General features: G+C 43.3%; 1 protein-coding gene across 4 annotated transcripts in view; it reads left to right on the top strand.

Moving 5' to 3' along the window:
* Positions 1 to 16558, top strand: part of LOC124641387 — a 141236-nt gene that overhangs the window by 77219 nt on the left and 47459 nt on the right. For all 4 annotated transcript variants that reach the window (XM_047179460.1, XM_047179458.1, XM_047179459.1 and 1 more), the window contains exons 8-18: positions 3105 to 3429; positions 3727 to 3841; positions 4167 to 4286; positions 4735 to 4947; positions 6220 to 6326; positions 6987 to 7105; positions 7624 to 7712; positions 8642 to 8759; positions 9126 to 9223; positions 9434 to 9575; positions 10268 to 10379. In XM_047179460.1, the coding sequence (XP_047035416.1) occupies positions 3105 to 3429; positions 3727 to 3841; positions 4167 to 4286; positions 4735 to 4947; positions 6220 to 6326; positions 6987 to 7105; positions 7624 to 7712; positions 8642 to 8759; positions 9126 to 9223; positions 9434 to 9575; positions 10268 to 10379 (1558 nt within the window). The remainder of the gene's footprint in view (positions 1 to 3104; positions 3430 to 3726; positions 3842 to 4166; positions 4287 to 4734; positions 4948 to 6219; positions 6327 to 6986; positions 7106 to 7623; positions 7713 to 8641; positions 8760 to 9125; positions 9224 to 9433; positions 9576 to 10267; positions 10380 to 16558) is intronic.

Here is a 16558-nt window from a genome sequence, read left to right as displayed (position 1 = left end):
TTAAGTGTGATTAGGCTTATCTAATCGATTTGTTATTTGCCTTGCAACATTGCATAAAAAATTAGTACCTAAACCCAAAAAACATTTGACTTCTGTTATCATACACTTATCGTTTATCAAAGTAAATCGGCTTAAATGATTACGTATATCATTAATGCCGAAAACTTATAATTTTTAATAATAAAGTACAGATAAAATCAGCTGGATTATGGGATCAAAATCTATTTGCTGCATTTTTTGAATGTCTCATGTGACTTAAATAAGACCGCTTACTTCCAAAAGTCATCCATCACCAATGATAGCTTGGGCCAATAAACACATATTTACATAATATCAATTTAGTCTGAATATGTGTTTTTCTATTTTATTTAGCAGTGATATTTTTATCTGGATATCTCCAAATTATCGACACTTAAGATAAACGGACGTATGATATATATCTACTGATAATGTTATCAATCTATTCTTATCTTTATGAGTAAATCGTTCACCTGGTCATGCACTAAATATTGCGCAGGACTCAGCTTATCCACTTTTGTATCTTTATTTTCTTTGTTCAAATCATTCAGTTAGGTTAGTGAAGTGGGTATTCACTAACCGACAAAGTATTGTTGTAATATTCTTGATTATGAATTACTGTTTACTTTTCCCTCAGACAAACCAAAGAAGACTTTTTTATAAATCATACATTCGTAATTTAATATTTTTACAAGACTACACTGAAATGAAGTAATAGTAGCCAATGCAACAATCAGCATAGGGACAGACCCAGTACAGACTATCACAAATGCACCAACAATTAATAAAGAAAACAAAACTATTAAACATGCAATATATAATAATAAAAAGCGTGTATTATCAGCAGCACCTATTTGAACTGGCGACCTCTTCGGAGCAGTGGACTCTGAAAAAGTGTTGACACTAGATAACGCGCTGACCCCTCGTAATACTGACACTTATTGTGCCACTGTAATAGAAATTATGCTCATTCGCAGCGAGATATCATGTGAGTCATTTGCTAAAATTATTCATTTAGTCCTTCTGTGTAGAAAAGCGGGGAATAGTGTTCTTATTTTACCGTTTTTTTTTTTTCTCTTAGATCTAGTCTTGCTTGAAGGCGAATGCTTGTATGTGAGCAAAAAAAAAATATTATCAAAGAAAATATTTTTTTCGTAACTCAATTCCTGTTCGTTTGCTCGGAATTACACTCAGTAATCACTGAACCTTCTAGAGTTATTTCTAAACAACAGCTGAGTGACTATATTTATTTCGGTCCAGCAGTATCAGTAGGGAGTTTGTTTACATGACTTCGACGTGGCCTGTGACCCGAGCATTGGTCAGAGGGTAGATCAGCTCGCCGGCCGATAGCCTAATGTTATTATACTGTCGCAGATTTGATAGCACTATAATTCATGATAGATATTCCAACGACGTTTGACGTACAATCTTAATTCCAATTTATCAAACGATAAAGGGTCTTAAACTTGTATTATGAGTTATGATTATAACCTATCTAAGCCCTTTGAGCGTTTTAACCAAATTGTTCGTAAGTACAAATAAGGTTTTACTGTTGAGTAGCTTATAGTAATGATAAAATAATGGACAAACCAAAATAAAAACCTGTCCATCAAAAACTAAGGTCTTCTTGATAACTGTATTTTATTTATGTATACCAAATATCAAGTGAGGCATGCCTCAAGGAGCTATACAGCGACCTAAATTATTTTTATTGTACTAGCGCGCCTTATCACTTGCTTTAAAATAACGCCGTTTATCATAAAACCTAATTATACATGTTTTATAGTAAACATAGATAATAATATAATTCTCTTTAATATATTTGTCGTTTTATTTAACAGATTAACATCACTTCTGATAAAAACGACGATAATGAATGACTGCAGGTACTTTTACTTGTAGCTTCAAAGTTATCAGTGATTCAATTTAGTGACAGATTTGTTTCTGATAACACATTGTGTCACACCTTTTTATATGCCTAGTTGTCTTCTGCATCATCATCCTGTAGTCGTTGCTTCCAGTATTCCGTTTCGAAAATGTTTAATGATCTTTTATCTTTAAATACCTTTGCTTAGCTACAGGGCTATTGCCCCTTATATCTGACTGTCTCAAGTTTTAAGAATGTTGTCTTTGAATAAATCGTTGAAAACATGTTTATCAATGAGACCATACGCCTACGCATTTATTAATATCTTCCGACATTATACGTGTTAACGTTTGTTTTAAAACATAGTTACATAATATTGGAAATCCCGTAAAATTATGAGAAGTACCTATTCCTTATCTTAGTTATGAGTAAATAACTTAATGTAAAAAAAATACATTTGATGTAAGTTTCGCAAAGAAACACGGAAATTCAGATAATGAATTGAGTGTTTACCTACCCTTTGTTACTACACTAGCTCACAGCACATACACTACAGGAATTCACGATTTTCAACTTTTTAAGTCATTCGACGAAATATACCACCACGTGGTGGTCTAACGAGTAACTTATCGTAGTAGACCCCGATAACCTAAACCTTCAGTTCTTTGAAACCACAGTGACTTTGAAGTTTTCTGAGCCAGTCCAGTTCTTCGAAAGCCAAGTCTAGCCGGCAGCCAGTCCGTAGCGTATCGTATTAGTGACCCGGCGCGGTCTATCGACCCCGATAACCCGGGCGGCTGCGTGACGGCGTGCACGTGCTTCTAGGACGCTGTGACTTGCCCGAACGTTCTAGAACTTTGCCCTCATACTGCTGGGATTGCATGTTTATGCTGAAACGGATTTCTTAAGGATCCTAATGAGTTAACCCTTTAAGGGGGATATCCCAGGTAGTCCACACCTTATTTGCATGTATGGATCATTTCTTGCAGCCTTGTCTACTAATTTTGCTGATAGATCTCTAAACTTGAGAAATGGGCAGCAAAACAATTCTTATTGAAACATAATTTATTTTTTTCTAATTTGCAAGAACCCTTAGTACAATTTCTGCGACAGCATACCGTGTAGACAACCTCACAATTCTCAATGTTGCAAGCGTACAAACTTAACCATAATCAGATATTTATTCCCAACATCTAACAAGCGTTTCTCATTGTTGCAGATGCGTGCGGTCCCGGCGAATGAGCGCGTATACACACTTAGAACTCGACCGCCGTCGTTACTCCCTCCCTCCCCGCTGAGCCTGGCGAGCTCGGGCGACAAGTCGCTGGCGGCGCACACGCACTCGCCGTCGCTGGAGCGGCCGGCGTCGCAGCCGTCGGCGCCCGCCACCACCGCCAGCTTCGTGTGCTACGTGTGCGGCGTCAGCGCGCCCAGCTCGCAGCTCCGCCTCGTCTACTGCTGCCCCAACCCCGAGCGGGAGCCCTACTACCCCTTCATCACGACGCTCAAGCCTCATCCCGATGCCAGTCCTATTAGTCCACAAGGTAAGTTCGTTGCTGTGTTGCTGCGATCTGTGTTCTTACGCACAGTTTTGGCGGTTTCACCACCACCAGATACATGCGTTAGCAACATACCTGCCAGTTTTTATGGGGATAATATATTGGGTGTTTCAAAACATTTTTCACATACAGGAACAATCACACCCGAAGCAATTTAGTTGTGTGAGATGTGCGTTCAATATTCATACCAATAGTGGGTCCATGTTTTATAAGATTTGATACTTCTATCTGAGAGTGGTGAAACAGTCGGTTTCCGTGCTAGAATGTGACATACATTTGCAGGCATGGTACAAATTTGCGCGTCGTGTTACAAGAGCATACCCCACAAGTACCCCGCGTACGGCGAGAACGGCGAGCCCAACGCCGCGCACAATAACTCACACACCAATAACATTAGGTAAGTTAGAAGACCATATGATGTAGATAACGGACTTTTTTGCAGAAGTTTGTATGCTGAAATATGTTCTTGAACCGATAAACGTTCTTGGCCTCCTAAACTATAGAACTTTGGAAGCACTCTTGACTAAGAAATAGGAAGCGTTTTAGCAATTTGATTAGGGGATTTGATCCACATGTTGTACCTCTTCCTTAAATTAAACATTTATGGTCTCGTTGACGTTTTTGAAGAGCATGTACTTGTACATGTACTGTAAGAAGAAAGATTGGGTCCTGGAAAGTTCCAAGCTGTGATAGCGATGTTTACACCCGGTCTCCGCCCGCAGGTTTAAGCCATACGACATGAAGTCGAGTTCGAGTCAGTCGAGCAAGCGGCCGTCGAACGCGCTCTCCAGCAGTCCGCAGAGTCAGATCGTGGCGGGGGAGAATGGCATGGGACTGTATAGGTACGTGCACTTTGTAGGTTTTACGGAGATCTTGTGACGAGTTCCGAATGGGATCTATTTTGTTTTGAGCAGTACTTTTTTAGTACTGTCCACGCTGTTATTAATTTCTATGTTTTAATTATATTGAGGTGTTCAAAATCTTATATACCTACTTACAGGGAAACCCTATATACTTAATTGTATATTACCCCTATGTACTCCCCTTTTATTTAAGTTCTCAATGTACTACTTCATGTATTTTCTCCACATACTTCTTTATGTACTTTGGATATGTAATCTCCCTATTTATTCTTTTATGTACTTCCATTTCATTCACTTACATTTCCAAACATAATCGTAATTGTCTGGTAACTGTAATGGTAGATCCATATCTGCGACAATAGATAAATCTGGAGCTTTTAGGGTTTAACCGATGTTCAGAGGCTGATTGTGTGGTTTCCGTGTGTAGATGCTACGTGTGCGCGGGGCTGTTCCCGCAGCAGTCGATGGAGTGGCTGTCGACGGTGGCGGAGTACATGAACTCGCACGCGATGCACTTCCCGTGCCTGGCGGGGGCCGGCGCGCGCGGCGGCCGCGTGCTGGCGTGCTCGCGCTGCGTGCGACACCTCGCGCGCCAGTGGGAGCTGCTCGACGCCGAGCGCGTGCCGCTCGAACACCGCAGGTACTCAGCTCTAGCGCTATGTCGCCCGGCGCCGCGTGCTGGCGTGCTCGCGCTGCGTGCGACACCTCGCGCGCCAGTGGGAGCTGCTCGACGCCGAGCGCGTGCCGCTCGAACACCGCAGGTACTCAGCTCTAGCGCTATGTCGCCCGGCGCCGCGTGCTGGCGTGCTCGCGCTGCGTGCGACACCTCGCGCGCCAGTGGGAGCTGCTCGACGCCGAGCGCGTGCCGCTCGAACACCGCAGGTACTCAGCTCTAGCGCTATGTCGCCCGGCGCCGCGTGCTGGCGTGCTCGCGCTGCGTGCGACACCTCGCGCGCCAGTGGGAGCTGCTCGACGCCGAGCGCGTGCCGCTCGAACACCGCAGGTACTCAGCTCTAGCGCTATGTCGCCCGGCGCCGCGTGCTGGCGTGCTCGCGCTGCGTGCGACACCTCGCGCGCCAGTGGGAGCTGCTCGACGCCGAGCGCGTGCCGCTCGAACACCGCAGGTACTCAGCTCTAGCGCTATGTCGCCCGGCGCCGCGTGCTGGCGTGCTCGCGCTGCGTGCGACACCTCGCGCGCCAGTGGGAGCTGCTCGACGCCGAGCGCGTGCCGCTCGAACACCGCAGGTACTCAGCTCTAGCGCTATGTCGCCCGGCGCCGCGTGCTGGCGTGCTCGCGCTGCGTGCGACACCTCGCGCGCCAGTGGGAGCTGCTCGACGCCGAGCGCGTGCCGCTCGAACACCGCAGGTACTCAGCTCTAGCGCTATGTCGCCCGGCGCCGCGTGCTGGCGTGCTCGCGCTGCGTGCGACACCTCGCGCGCCAGTGGGAGCTGCTCGACGCCGAGCGCGTGCCGCTCGAACACCGCAGGTACTCAGCTCTAGCGCTATGTCGCCCGGCGCCGCGTGCTGGCGTGCTCGCGCGGCAGTGGGAGCTGCTCGACGAGATAGATAGATACAATATTGGAAATAGCCATTAGGCCCGGGTCACACCGCAATGGCAGCAGCCGGCAGTGGCGCCGCGAGCGGCCGCGCGCCTCCTGCGTCTGGTTGATGTTTCCGCCCGCGGCTGCCGGCAGCGACACGCGACGCGCCTCAAGCTTTTAAGCTACTTTAATATACTGGTCTTTTAAGTATAGAGCTAAAGTTGATAATTGTTTCACACTGAAAGTGCTCGCCGTATCGCTGCCATTCCGGTCTGACTCGGGCCTTAGTATCGCAAGAGATGCAGGAGCCAGCTTCTTGTGTCATATTGTTCCAATTTTCACAAAATATTAATCATGGTGTGTGTTCCAGGTACAACATCCCGTCGCCACTGCCGGCTAACTCGTCGATGAACGGCGAGCGAGTCATCCCCACCCCACCGTCGACGACGTCCGACCGGACCGTCGCTAGTAATAATGGTGAATCACTCACTGTACTCTCCTAGCATTATCATTAGACAGACAGACGATCTGGCCGAGGTCGCCGATGCAGTGAATATGGGTTCCTGAAGATTGAGCAAAATGGCCAACGGCCTCTGTGGACGTCTTTCCACTGAGCTGAAGCGACGACTATACTCTTTTACTTTTATATTTTATCGTGTTTTAGATTGTCACTTTGGTTCTTATAGGCGTGATGATAGGGTTAAAAATAGTGATTCTAGAGGTTATTAATTAGACGGAATTATAATTAAAGAGGTAATTATAATTCCGTCTTGTAGAAGTCCAATCTTTGTAAAAATATTTGAGATGTATTTCTTGTTGTAACAGAAAAACCTTAAACAATCTTCAATATGATTACGATGTTTAAATTATAGCCAGGACCTACAGTTTATCATGCTTTCCGAAACACGCAAGAACTCGTTATGACAAGATGGACCAGGACCCACGAGATGGATCCAAGGACCGCCCGCGCCGAAAGTTGCTTAACCTTATGATCGATTGATCCGCGCTGCTTTATCTCAGCCATGAGCTCTTCGTTACAAACGGTTGGGTTGCATAAATGATGGATTAATTACTTTTGTTCGACGTTATATTATATTTAGAGTGAATTATGCTTGTAACACATGCGTCTTGTTGCAGCGTGTACGTCAATCTACTGTTTCCTGTGCGGGCTGCACTCGGACTTCACGTTAGCGCGGATCCTGTACGGCCAGCCGCAGGGCAACGCGCCATACTTCCCCTGTCTCCTCACACACCAGGTAATACTCACAACTAGCACTGTCACACACTGGGTGACACTAGTCCCATATACACTAGCACTATGTCACTCAACAGTAAACACTACTCTCATACACTAGCAGTATTTCACACTACACTACTCACTAACACTATGTCGCACACCGGGTGACACTGGTCTCACATACTAATACGATGTCACACACCAGGTAACACTACATACTGCTCTCTTACAGTCTGTCACATACTGGGAAACACTAGATATTCTTCGCAAAGGACAGATGACACTAGCTTTCTGTCACACACCACAAACATCCTATCTCGCAATACCAGAACCCCAAAGGGTGACATTGTCATACCACCACGTATCAGCAGGTGAAACTGAAATTCGGGCCGCTGATCAGGTTACACTAACGATATTACACATTGTAGACTTAGGGGGTTTCACTATCACTTGCGGATACAAATTGACTTGTAAACTTAACTTATTAGTATTACAACTAAAGTTATTCAGTGTATTAACAAGGTTATTGCTTCGCAGAGTCACCCGAACGCGGAGCAGCTGCGCGAGAACGGGTCGGCGCTGGTGTGCACCTTCTGTTACCACTCGCTGCTCAGTCAGTGGCGGAGGTGAGATACTCTTTATTCTATCCCAAAGTCAAAGGATCTCATTTCATATGGACCTATTACAGGTGCTTAAAAAACGTCAGTAGTCAGGTGACTGGTTCCATTTAGTTGCTCTTAGGGTGCGTCCACATCTGGCGAATGTGCCGCGAATGTGCAGCTCGCGAGCCGTTTGCTCGCTGCCCGCGAGCTGCGCGCGTGCATTTTTGTTCGTGCGCCGCTTCTGCTTGGCCCGCGCGCAGCTCGCGCGCGACCTAAGCGCCGCACGCGAGCGACGCGCAGGCGCAAGCGACTGAGCCAATATACGGAACTGTAAGGGCGAGAACTGATTGCGCGCAGATCGCGCGCCGCTCGCGCGCTCTATACGAGCCTTGCGTGAGTTGCGCTAAAGACAAGCACCGAACTATTGCAGTGACTGCACGCGCGCAGCTCGCAGACAGCTCGCAATCGGCTCGCGAGCTGCGCATTCGCGGCACATTCGCCAGATGTGGACGCACCCTTATAACTTAAGACTGACAAGAAACCCTATAGACATTCTTTTGTTCTGTATCTAGGTATATGTTTTTCTGATAAATATTTAAACTTTACCCACTCTGACAGCCTTTTTTTGTTTGTTTGTACGCGCTAGTTGATTAGATTTGAAAAAGTAGTTTTGGATATTCAATTCAGTGTTGAATAGCGTATTTATTGAGGAATGTTTACGTAGTAGTTCCTACCGGACGCGAGTGAAACCACTGGCAACAGAAATGATGTAGAGGTATATGATATCATCATCATCCTCCTGCCCTTATCCCTTTGTTTGTTTTCCCCTTCCATACTTTTCTATGTGCCATCATCTCCCAAGTAACATTGTTTCTAATCATATCCACTTTCACACAATTCATCCGTAGAGGTAGAGGTATATGATAGTATGCTACAATGTATCGTGGTTGCAGGTACGAGGCGCTGGGCGGGTACCCGGCGGAGCGGCGCGTGTACAACACGCACGACTACCACTGCCATCTGTGCGGCATCAAGACTTACAGGAAACGAGTTAGGGCGCTACCTATTAAAGTACGTAACATAACTACTTGTGTTGTTCTTATTACTGTTGGTTCTTATAATATATCTTGTATACTTTGAACTCGTTAGCGTTGGTCACCTTATATTTAACATTTTATTGCATTAAATAATGTATACAAAGTTAGACCCTCTAGGGCACAGCAAAATTGTTTATAGAGGAGAGGATGAACAATGCGTTTTTTTTTTAAATATTATCACGCCATCATCCATGCTTAGCGTTGTTTTTTTGAAAATGTGAATCCACGTTGTACAGAATGCCTTATGTGTAAGGTTTTTAAAACACCTCTTGTAATTATCTATGTAAGCTTTGTGTATAAACGTGTAGAAATGTACTTACACTTGATTGTTTTGTTTCAGGAATTCCCATTCTTAGTGCAAAGGCGGACTGAAAATTCATTATTATTAGAAAATGGCGATTATGCCGTAGTATGTTTAGATTGTTATGAAAGTTTAAGGTTAGTATGACTATAGATTTTATATTATACTATAATAATGTTTTTATTTAAAATGAGAATTATTTTAATTTTAACGCTACGGCTACTTGCGTTTAGTCAATAGTAGTACTTTGTGGTCCTCAGTCTGTACAATGCATGTTCAAACTAATCATTTTTTTCTTCTCATATTGTTCTGTCTGATGCCTTAAATAAACTATGTGTATATCTCAGGACGCAGGCGCAGGACTACTGCCGGCGCGGGGTGCCGGTGGACAAGCGCGAGTACAACTGGCTGCAGCAGCCGCCGCCGCCCGAGGACTCCGCCGACGTCACCATCGCACGCCTGCCGTCAGGGGACCGCTCTGACAAGCTCGTATGTACATGTTTACTGACATTACCTACATTTACATATAATCAGAAAAAAATATATAAATAGTGTTGCCTTATTTTATTTACGACGAGGTGCAGGAAATTCAAAGGAGAATGCTTAAATATTGAATGTCCAGAATCATTTGAAACGACTGATGATCGATTAGGTAAAGAAGATGTTAATTACGTTTTTAGTGCTATCGACATCTCGTAAGTCAACTTAGGAATCTACCTTGCTAAGAAGTTCAATCACAATAAGTAAACATTAAATTAAACATAGTCGTCTGCACTTATTGTTAGTTGCTGTTAGCCAGTTCGGTTGTAGTTTCTTGCAAAACGAAGTGCATATTTGTGACCTCCTATGTAAGTTTATATATGTAATTGCAAATGATTCTAAGGGTCAATTTAAACTAGCGCAGAGTCGAAACGCATCGAAGCGTCAAATTCTTTATAACTAAAGCGAAGCCGCACGAATGCGCGCGTATTCGCCAGAATACGCGTCAGTCCATCGTGATCAACACCAACGCAGGCCAATGTCCGATTGATCGCGTGGCTTGTGTGCGCGTGGACACTCGAGGCCGCGTTGTCGACTTCCGAAGAATGCGCGCGTTTTTTTTTAAATCTCAGGATAATGTGTGCGTTACGCTGTGGTGTTAAGATTGTATAAATTGACTCTAACCTGTTTTATATGTGCAGATCCCGCAGTCGCTGGTGATGTCCCGCGGCAGCTCGAAGCGGAACAGCCCCAAGCAGCCCGCCGCGCCCGAGCGACGCCTCGCGCCCAACAAGCTCGACAAGAACGAACAAGGTAACATACTGCACAATATACCTGCTCATATTATAACAATAATAATTCTCGACAGATTTTGTCGTCACGGAACTTGACGCGAATCCTTGCTCTAAAATGAGCGCATTTGTGCTCGAAATTTTGTTGCGGGTCGCCTTTGAGTTTTGCAAAGATTGTTAGCAAGTCGGTAGATAGATAGGAAATACGAAGTTCGACACTAAATCACTGCGGTTAGCAAAGGCATGCAGGTTCTGAATGGGATACAGCTGGCTATCGCGGATTTGGGAATTATGTTATCTTTTCTGTATATGTTGGTTATTTCTCGTTAGCTCGCTTGCCCACACTGTCAGGTGCAAAGAGATGTGTGGACGATAACAAAATCCATCTCTCCTATAAAGCATCGAAGTTAAATGAACAACGTTTCAAAATAATTTTAGCAAAGATCACTTTTAAAACATACCTGATATCTTAAACCAGAATTTACAAAAATAATGTACAGTAAACATTGTATAATAAGCTACCCACGATTGAAAGCCTTCAATATGGCGCATAACTGTATAACCTCTAAAATGGCTAACCACCTGTGGATGTCCATAAAGTGCTTACCCCTCCTTACCAAGAATCGTCAAAGATTCTATCGGATAACTTTGATCGCAGTTTTGTACCTACATCTTGTTTCCTCTTAGAGGCGCTAGGTGCTGTTTGTTTACCAACTAAACTTTCAATTTAAATTGTAGTGCGTAGCTTTCAGCTATATATTCTTTTTTTATCACCCTGGTATCACATATAATTTGTGGTGATATAATATACTACCTGGATATATTATATCATTCATTTACACCATCCAAAAACAAATAATATACTTACCTAGTATTTCAATCACATTCCATTTCTTGTGTTCGGCCACGTATATCTAATTCCGTGGGTAGAAAACATTTACGGACATTTTGTTCGTCCCATCTGCGATCTAGCTGCTCTATCCCCCTGATCGAGCCACCGGTAACAATACACCGTCTTAAGTGCACGAGGGTATCGCTGGCGACGCCCCACCCGCACCCCACCGCGCCGCCCCACTCGCCCCACCCGCCCCCCTCCGCAAGAGTTCCGAGCGCGCACTTTATTACCTTTTGTGCCGCGAAATAGGGAAATTACTTAATTCTAAGATTTTTTCGGGTTACGAAAGGTCGGCGGAGTTTGTAAGTTGATTTGTGTTTACGGAAACTCAAGTTATACATAGTTGTTGGGGGTTTACAGTGACGCAATTACGATGCTTTATGATATAATTTACGGTAATATTCCGTAAAAATTTGCGACTCCACGCTTACATCACTGTTGCATTAGGTAACTTTGTCAGGTGTAATAACATTACTTCACCCTCGGAATTCAACCCCTTTTGACTCGCTAATTAATATTATTACTATGAAAGATCATTTCACAGAACAAGCTTTACCTGAACGGATGACCTATCATTCACATATCCTTTTGTTTGATAACGATAATTTAAACTTTACCAAACAGAAAGCTCAAACATACTCTTCAATATTTGAGTACACACGTAGATTTGTCAATAAGTGATATTGAACCTTATACCTGTGACATATGGTCGATTTTGTTGTATGAGCGATGTGACATAATGTCTGCAGTGTTCGGGATGTGTTGTGATGACGGGGGGGAAGTCTGGATAACGTTACATATTGGCATTTCGCGTATATTGTGTTTGGCTTGGTGTAAACTGTTAGCTGACAGCGATTTTATGTAAAGTTAACTTATGTTTTAGTAGTATAGTTTCCATTGAGCGGGAGCTTTGTGCAAAGCTTACTTTTTGCATAGGTGAGCTAGAGATACATGTTGTAAAGTTTATAGGAATACCTAGAGACTTATGAATTTCACCACTATAATGTGACTTTAGTTGACGATATAATAAGTTCTTTGTTCTTGATTCCTGAATATGTAAAATGTGATGTTTTTTTTTTACTAGATATTATTGCCTGCCTGTACTGAATAAAGTACATTGTGGTGTACAATTTAAAACTAATCTAGAAAACAATACAAGCCAGTTCACCTGTTGCGACTCGCTGTCCTCTATAAATTATTCCTTGGCTGAAGTGAGGGCACGGAATTGATCCGCGCCAACAACACTCGGCGGCCGACAAACGTTTGACTACCGAGCCACGCCACTAGTGGGGTAATTTTATTTATTTATTTATTCCTTTAATTCAGGCAACTAGGGCCCATAGAAAATACAATACACAAATAACATTAAAATAATTATAAACTAATACATACAAAAATAAAAAACAATCATCAATTCTATTTGTTTACACGAATAGGCGGTGTCGTGTTTCACTGCGTGGTGTCGCGTAGCCTCCCGCGGAATCGCCGGAAAACGACACCTTTCGGCCAAAACTGTTCCTGGAACATGTCGAGATGTTGAGTCGGCACACGTACCACAAACGACTTGAAATTAGTATTGTGTCTCGGCTCCAACTTCTCGACTCTTAAGGTCCAGTTCGTCTTGACTCGTATATACTCCACGATCTCCTCGACCTTCGTGGAGTGATGTAAACGCGAAACATACAGCTGCGTCGTCGGTATTGCGGGGCGCAGCAGCATGTTCGGACCAGTCAACGCAGTTCCGCATTGATTTCGGCTAGATGGCTTCTTCATGTAATGTTAAGGCCCCAGTACACGTTGGCCTGTGTTGGGCCAAGCTGTGCAATGCACAAATGTAGGCCACGATCAAATGGTGTTTACACATTGGCGCATGGCTCATTGCTGCCTGGCAAGCCACTTGCGATGGACGTCGAAGTAATTAAGGCTTCGGCTATTTATTTGTACACTACTATACATATTTTTATTATACTACACTACTATATATATTTATATTATACTACACTGCTATAATTACTACTATATTTATTTTTACACGCAACACAAAAGTGTACAATCCTCAGCGGTCGGAAACGAACTAAACATTGGCCGAATGTGTAAACACCACACGCCAAGCTGGGCCAAGATTCCTTTGATGTGTGCCCAAAAAACCGACAACTCGCCGAATGCGCGCCAACCTTGACAAATGTCCGCCAACCTGCACCAATACCCCGTGTACACATTGGTGATGGCGTGTATTGGCCGCACTTGGGCCAACGTGTACTGGGGCCTTTAGACGTTCAAATGCTATTGTAATAGACATGGTTGCGTGTGCGTTGGGTACATTGATGTTGGGTTAATGTGGAAGGATTGTTTAGTAGAACTGAACAGAGATGAGAGAAACAACATTTTAGCATTCTTTAAATATCGAAATCTGTCTCTAATAGAAGTTGACAGGTTGGGATATAATGAGCTTATCCATTCTCTTTGATTACACAAATGAACCTCGCATAAATAAATATATCTTCTTCATCAATTTTTGTTTCGTCACACTCATTACAATTATTTGAGACAGTACCTAAAGAGAGCTGATAAATAAGTCATTTTCACTCGCCGATACGTAAATGAAAAATCCCCAGTACCCAAAAAGAGCATCATCTGTAGGACATTGGACAATAGCTTGGTAGTAATTTGAGGGCTGCTGTAGTCGCGTCAAAGCCAGGATTATTGGAAAGCCATTTGTGGCGCTCTGTCAACAGGGAGGTGGGGTGACGTGCGGTCACACTTAAAGCGGGTATAATACTGGAAAGACAGGGCTTTGGGATAAGCGGGTATGGAGGCAAGACGTTGTCCAACATGGCAATATTTCATCATTTAAATAAACTATTCAGCACTTGGAGTACTTATAAGGCTTCCTTAGGTGTTTTAAACACGTTCGTGTTGTAATTATACTTACCTGCTTCAAATTATACACAAGTTACATTACCTAATAAATAATTCTGCTCGGACAACTGCGTAACAAAAGTTATCATGTGATCGATTCTCTTTTACGCGTCTTTTACCATCATCTGTTTTGGAATTTTTTTTAATCACGAGTTTATAGCACCTCTAATATTTGTCGTCTCCTCTCTTCGCTCTCACTGGCACCACACCTGACATTTCCACGGTGAGGCATAGACAATGGATGTGCCGATTGCGAGCGTGTTTTCTCCTCACGCCCACACAGACGAGACTCGTCTGAGACGGGGTTATACCAGATATTTTGTTAATTAGCCGGATTCACGGAATATCTACGCAAAATGTTGGCTTACCTTTATTTGTTGAGTGATTTCTTTAGAGATAAATATAGGCTAAGTATGGAATTATACTGGAATGGAGATCTCCTGTTTTTGTGATTATTCTCTCTGAGATAAAAATGGATTTGAATCGAGAGGTATCTTAAAGATTTGCTTTGGAATAGCGTTGGCTATCTAACCATATTTAAGTATATTTACTACAACTAGAAATTGGCTAATGTACCCATCCTATCCAATACTCGGATAGAAATGACATGACCATCGATTCCCTTGCTAGCGACATGATTGGCAGAAGTAATTATAAACTGAAAACGTGCGGAATTTAAACGATATTCACCCCGAGTCACGTATCCGCAAAACTAGTTAGTGTATCCGCAAACGTTCCGATACACGCAGTAAATAACTTCCCTCGACTCGCCTCGCTACTGGCTAGTTACTAGCATGTCTAGTGGGATTGTTGCGAGTTTGTTTGGGAAATAATCTCTAAATTGTTAAGCTTGATGATTGGAGCAGAAATAGGGTTATCTCGTGTATCATACTGACAAGGTTTTCTTGTCTTGAATTTTCGAAAACGTTTTAACTCTATACCTACAAGGAGGCTTCTATAAGTAGTGAAACAATTACCTACCCTTTCATTAGTCCACAACTAACAAGAAACGTTTCCAGGGTTTTCCCTGTCTTGTGTAGGTAACCGCAACCACGTGCGGCTTCCCACGGCCGCCGCTTAGCCGACGGCCTACATTATTTACTAAACGTTTATTGACCACTTCTACGAACGTGGTTAACGTAAGACTGTAATTTGTGCTTTTTTTAACCAGGTTACGAAAAAGGAGGTAACAATTTTTGTGAATGATGTTGAGAAATCTTCAGCTGTCTACATGATTTTAACAGTCAAACTAATTGGTGTAATGCAGTTCATCTTTGAATAGAATTTCCACCAAAATATCGTCTACACGTGCTGAGTCGAGTAAATTCCTAACTGCGAGTATTTGTTTGGCCCGTGGCGCCGTCTATCTGACAGCGTTCTGTTAGTCAGAACAACAGCTGGATAGCAGACGTGACTCGTGCAGTTCAGAACATACTGCCTGTCTGAGCCGACATGTTTACTAATACAAGCATTGTTGTACATGGAAGTTAGTATTAACATCATAGATATCTATACTAATATACCTATAGTATAGTAGTAGTGGTGGCCTAGTGGGCAAAGAACCAACCTCTAGAGTATGAGGGCTCGGGTTCGATTCCAGGTCAGGCAAGTACCAATGCAACTTTTCTAAGTTTGTATGTACTTTCTAAGTATATCTTAGACACCAATGACTGTGTTTCGGATGGCACGTGAAACTGTAGGTCCCGGCTGTCATTGAACATCCTTGGCAGTCGTTACGGGTAGTCAGAAGCCAGTAAGTCTGACACCAGTCTAACCAAGGGGTATCGGGTTACCCGGGTAACTGGGTTGAGGAGGTCAGATAGGCAGTCGCTTCTTGTAAAGCACTGGTACTCAGCTGAATCCGGTTAGACTGGAAGCCGACCCCAACATAGTTTGGGAAAAGGCTCGGAGGATGGATGGATATCTATACTAATATACCTATAACAAGAAACATGTTTTTGTTTGTTTTAACTGTAAAGGCTCCGAAACTACTGAACCGATTTGAAAAAAAAAAAAAATCTGTTGGAAAGCTACACTCTTCCAGGGTAACATATGCCATTTTATCCCGGCACGGGCAGTAGTTCCCACGGGACGCCGGTAAAATCGCGGAAAATCAACTATTTTAAATAAAGAACAGATTATTAATTTAAACTGTAATGGAGTCGTTTCCAGTTCATGCTTAATTAAAATTAAAAACTTCTCCGATATCCATTTATTTGCGCTCATTACGCGGAAACGGTAATGGGATGGGATAGTCAATCATATTAACTATGTGCAAATGAAAGCGATTTGTTTGCTATTTTATATTCTTTATAGTTAATCGATATAAATCTGCTTTGTGCGCGACAAACAATTGTGTCGAGTGTTACGGCCTTATGATTGCAGAT

This window comes from Helicoverpa zea, chromosome 22 (assembly GCF_022581195.2).
Source record: "Helicoverpa zea isolate HzStark_Cry1AcR chromosome 22, ilHelZeax1.1, whole genome shotgun sequence".
Classification (NCBI taxonomy): Eukaryota; Metazoa; Arthropoda; class Insecta; order Lepidoptera; family Noctuidae; genus Helicoverpa; species Helicoverpa zea.
The sequence above is the reverse complement of the archived record's forward strand: the minus strand, read 5'-3'. Positions and strand labels throughout refer to the sequence as shown.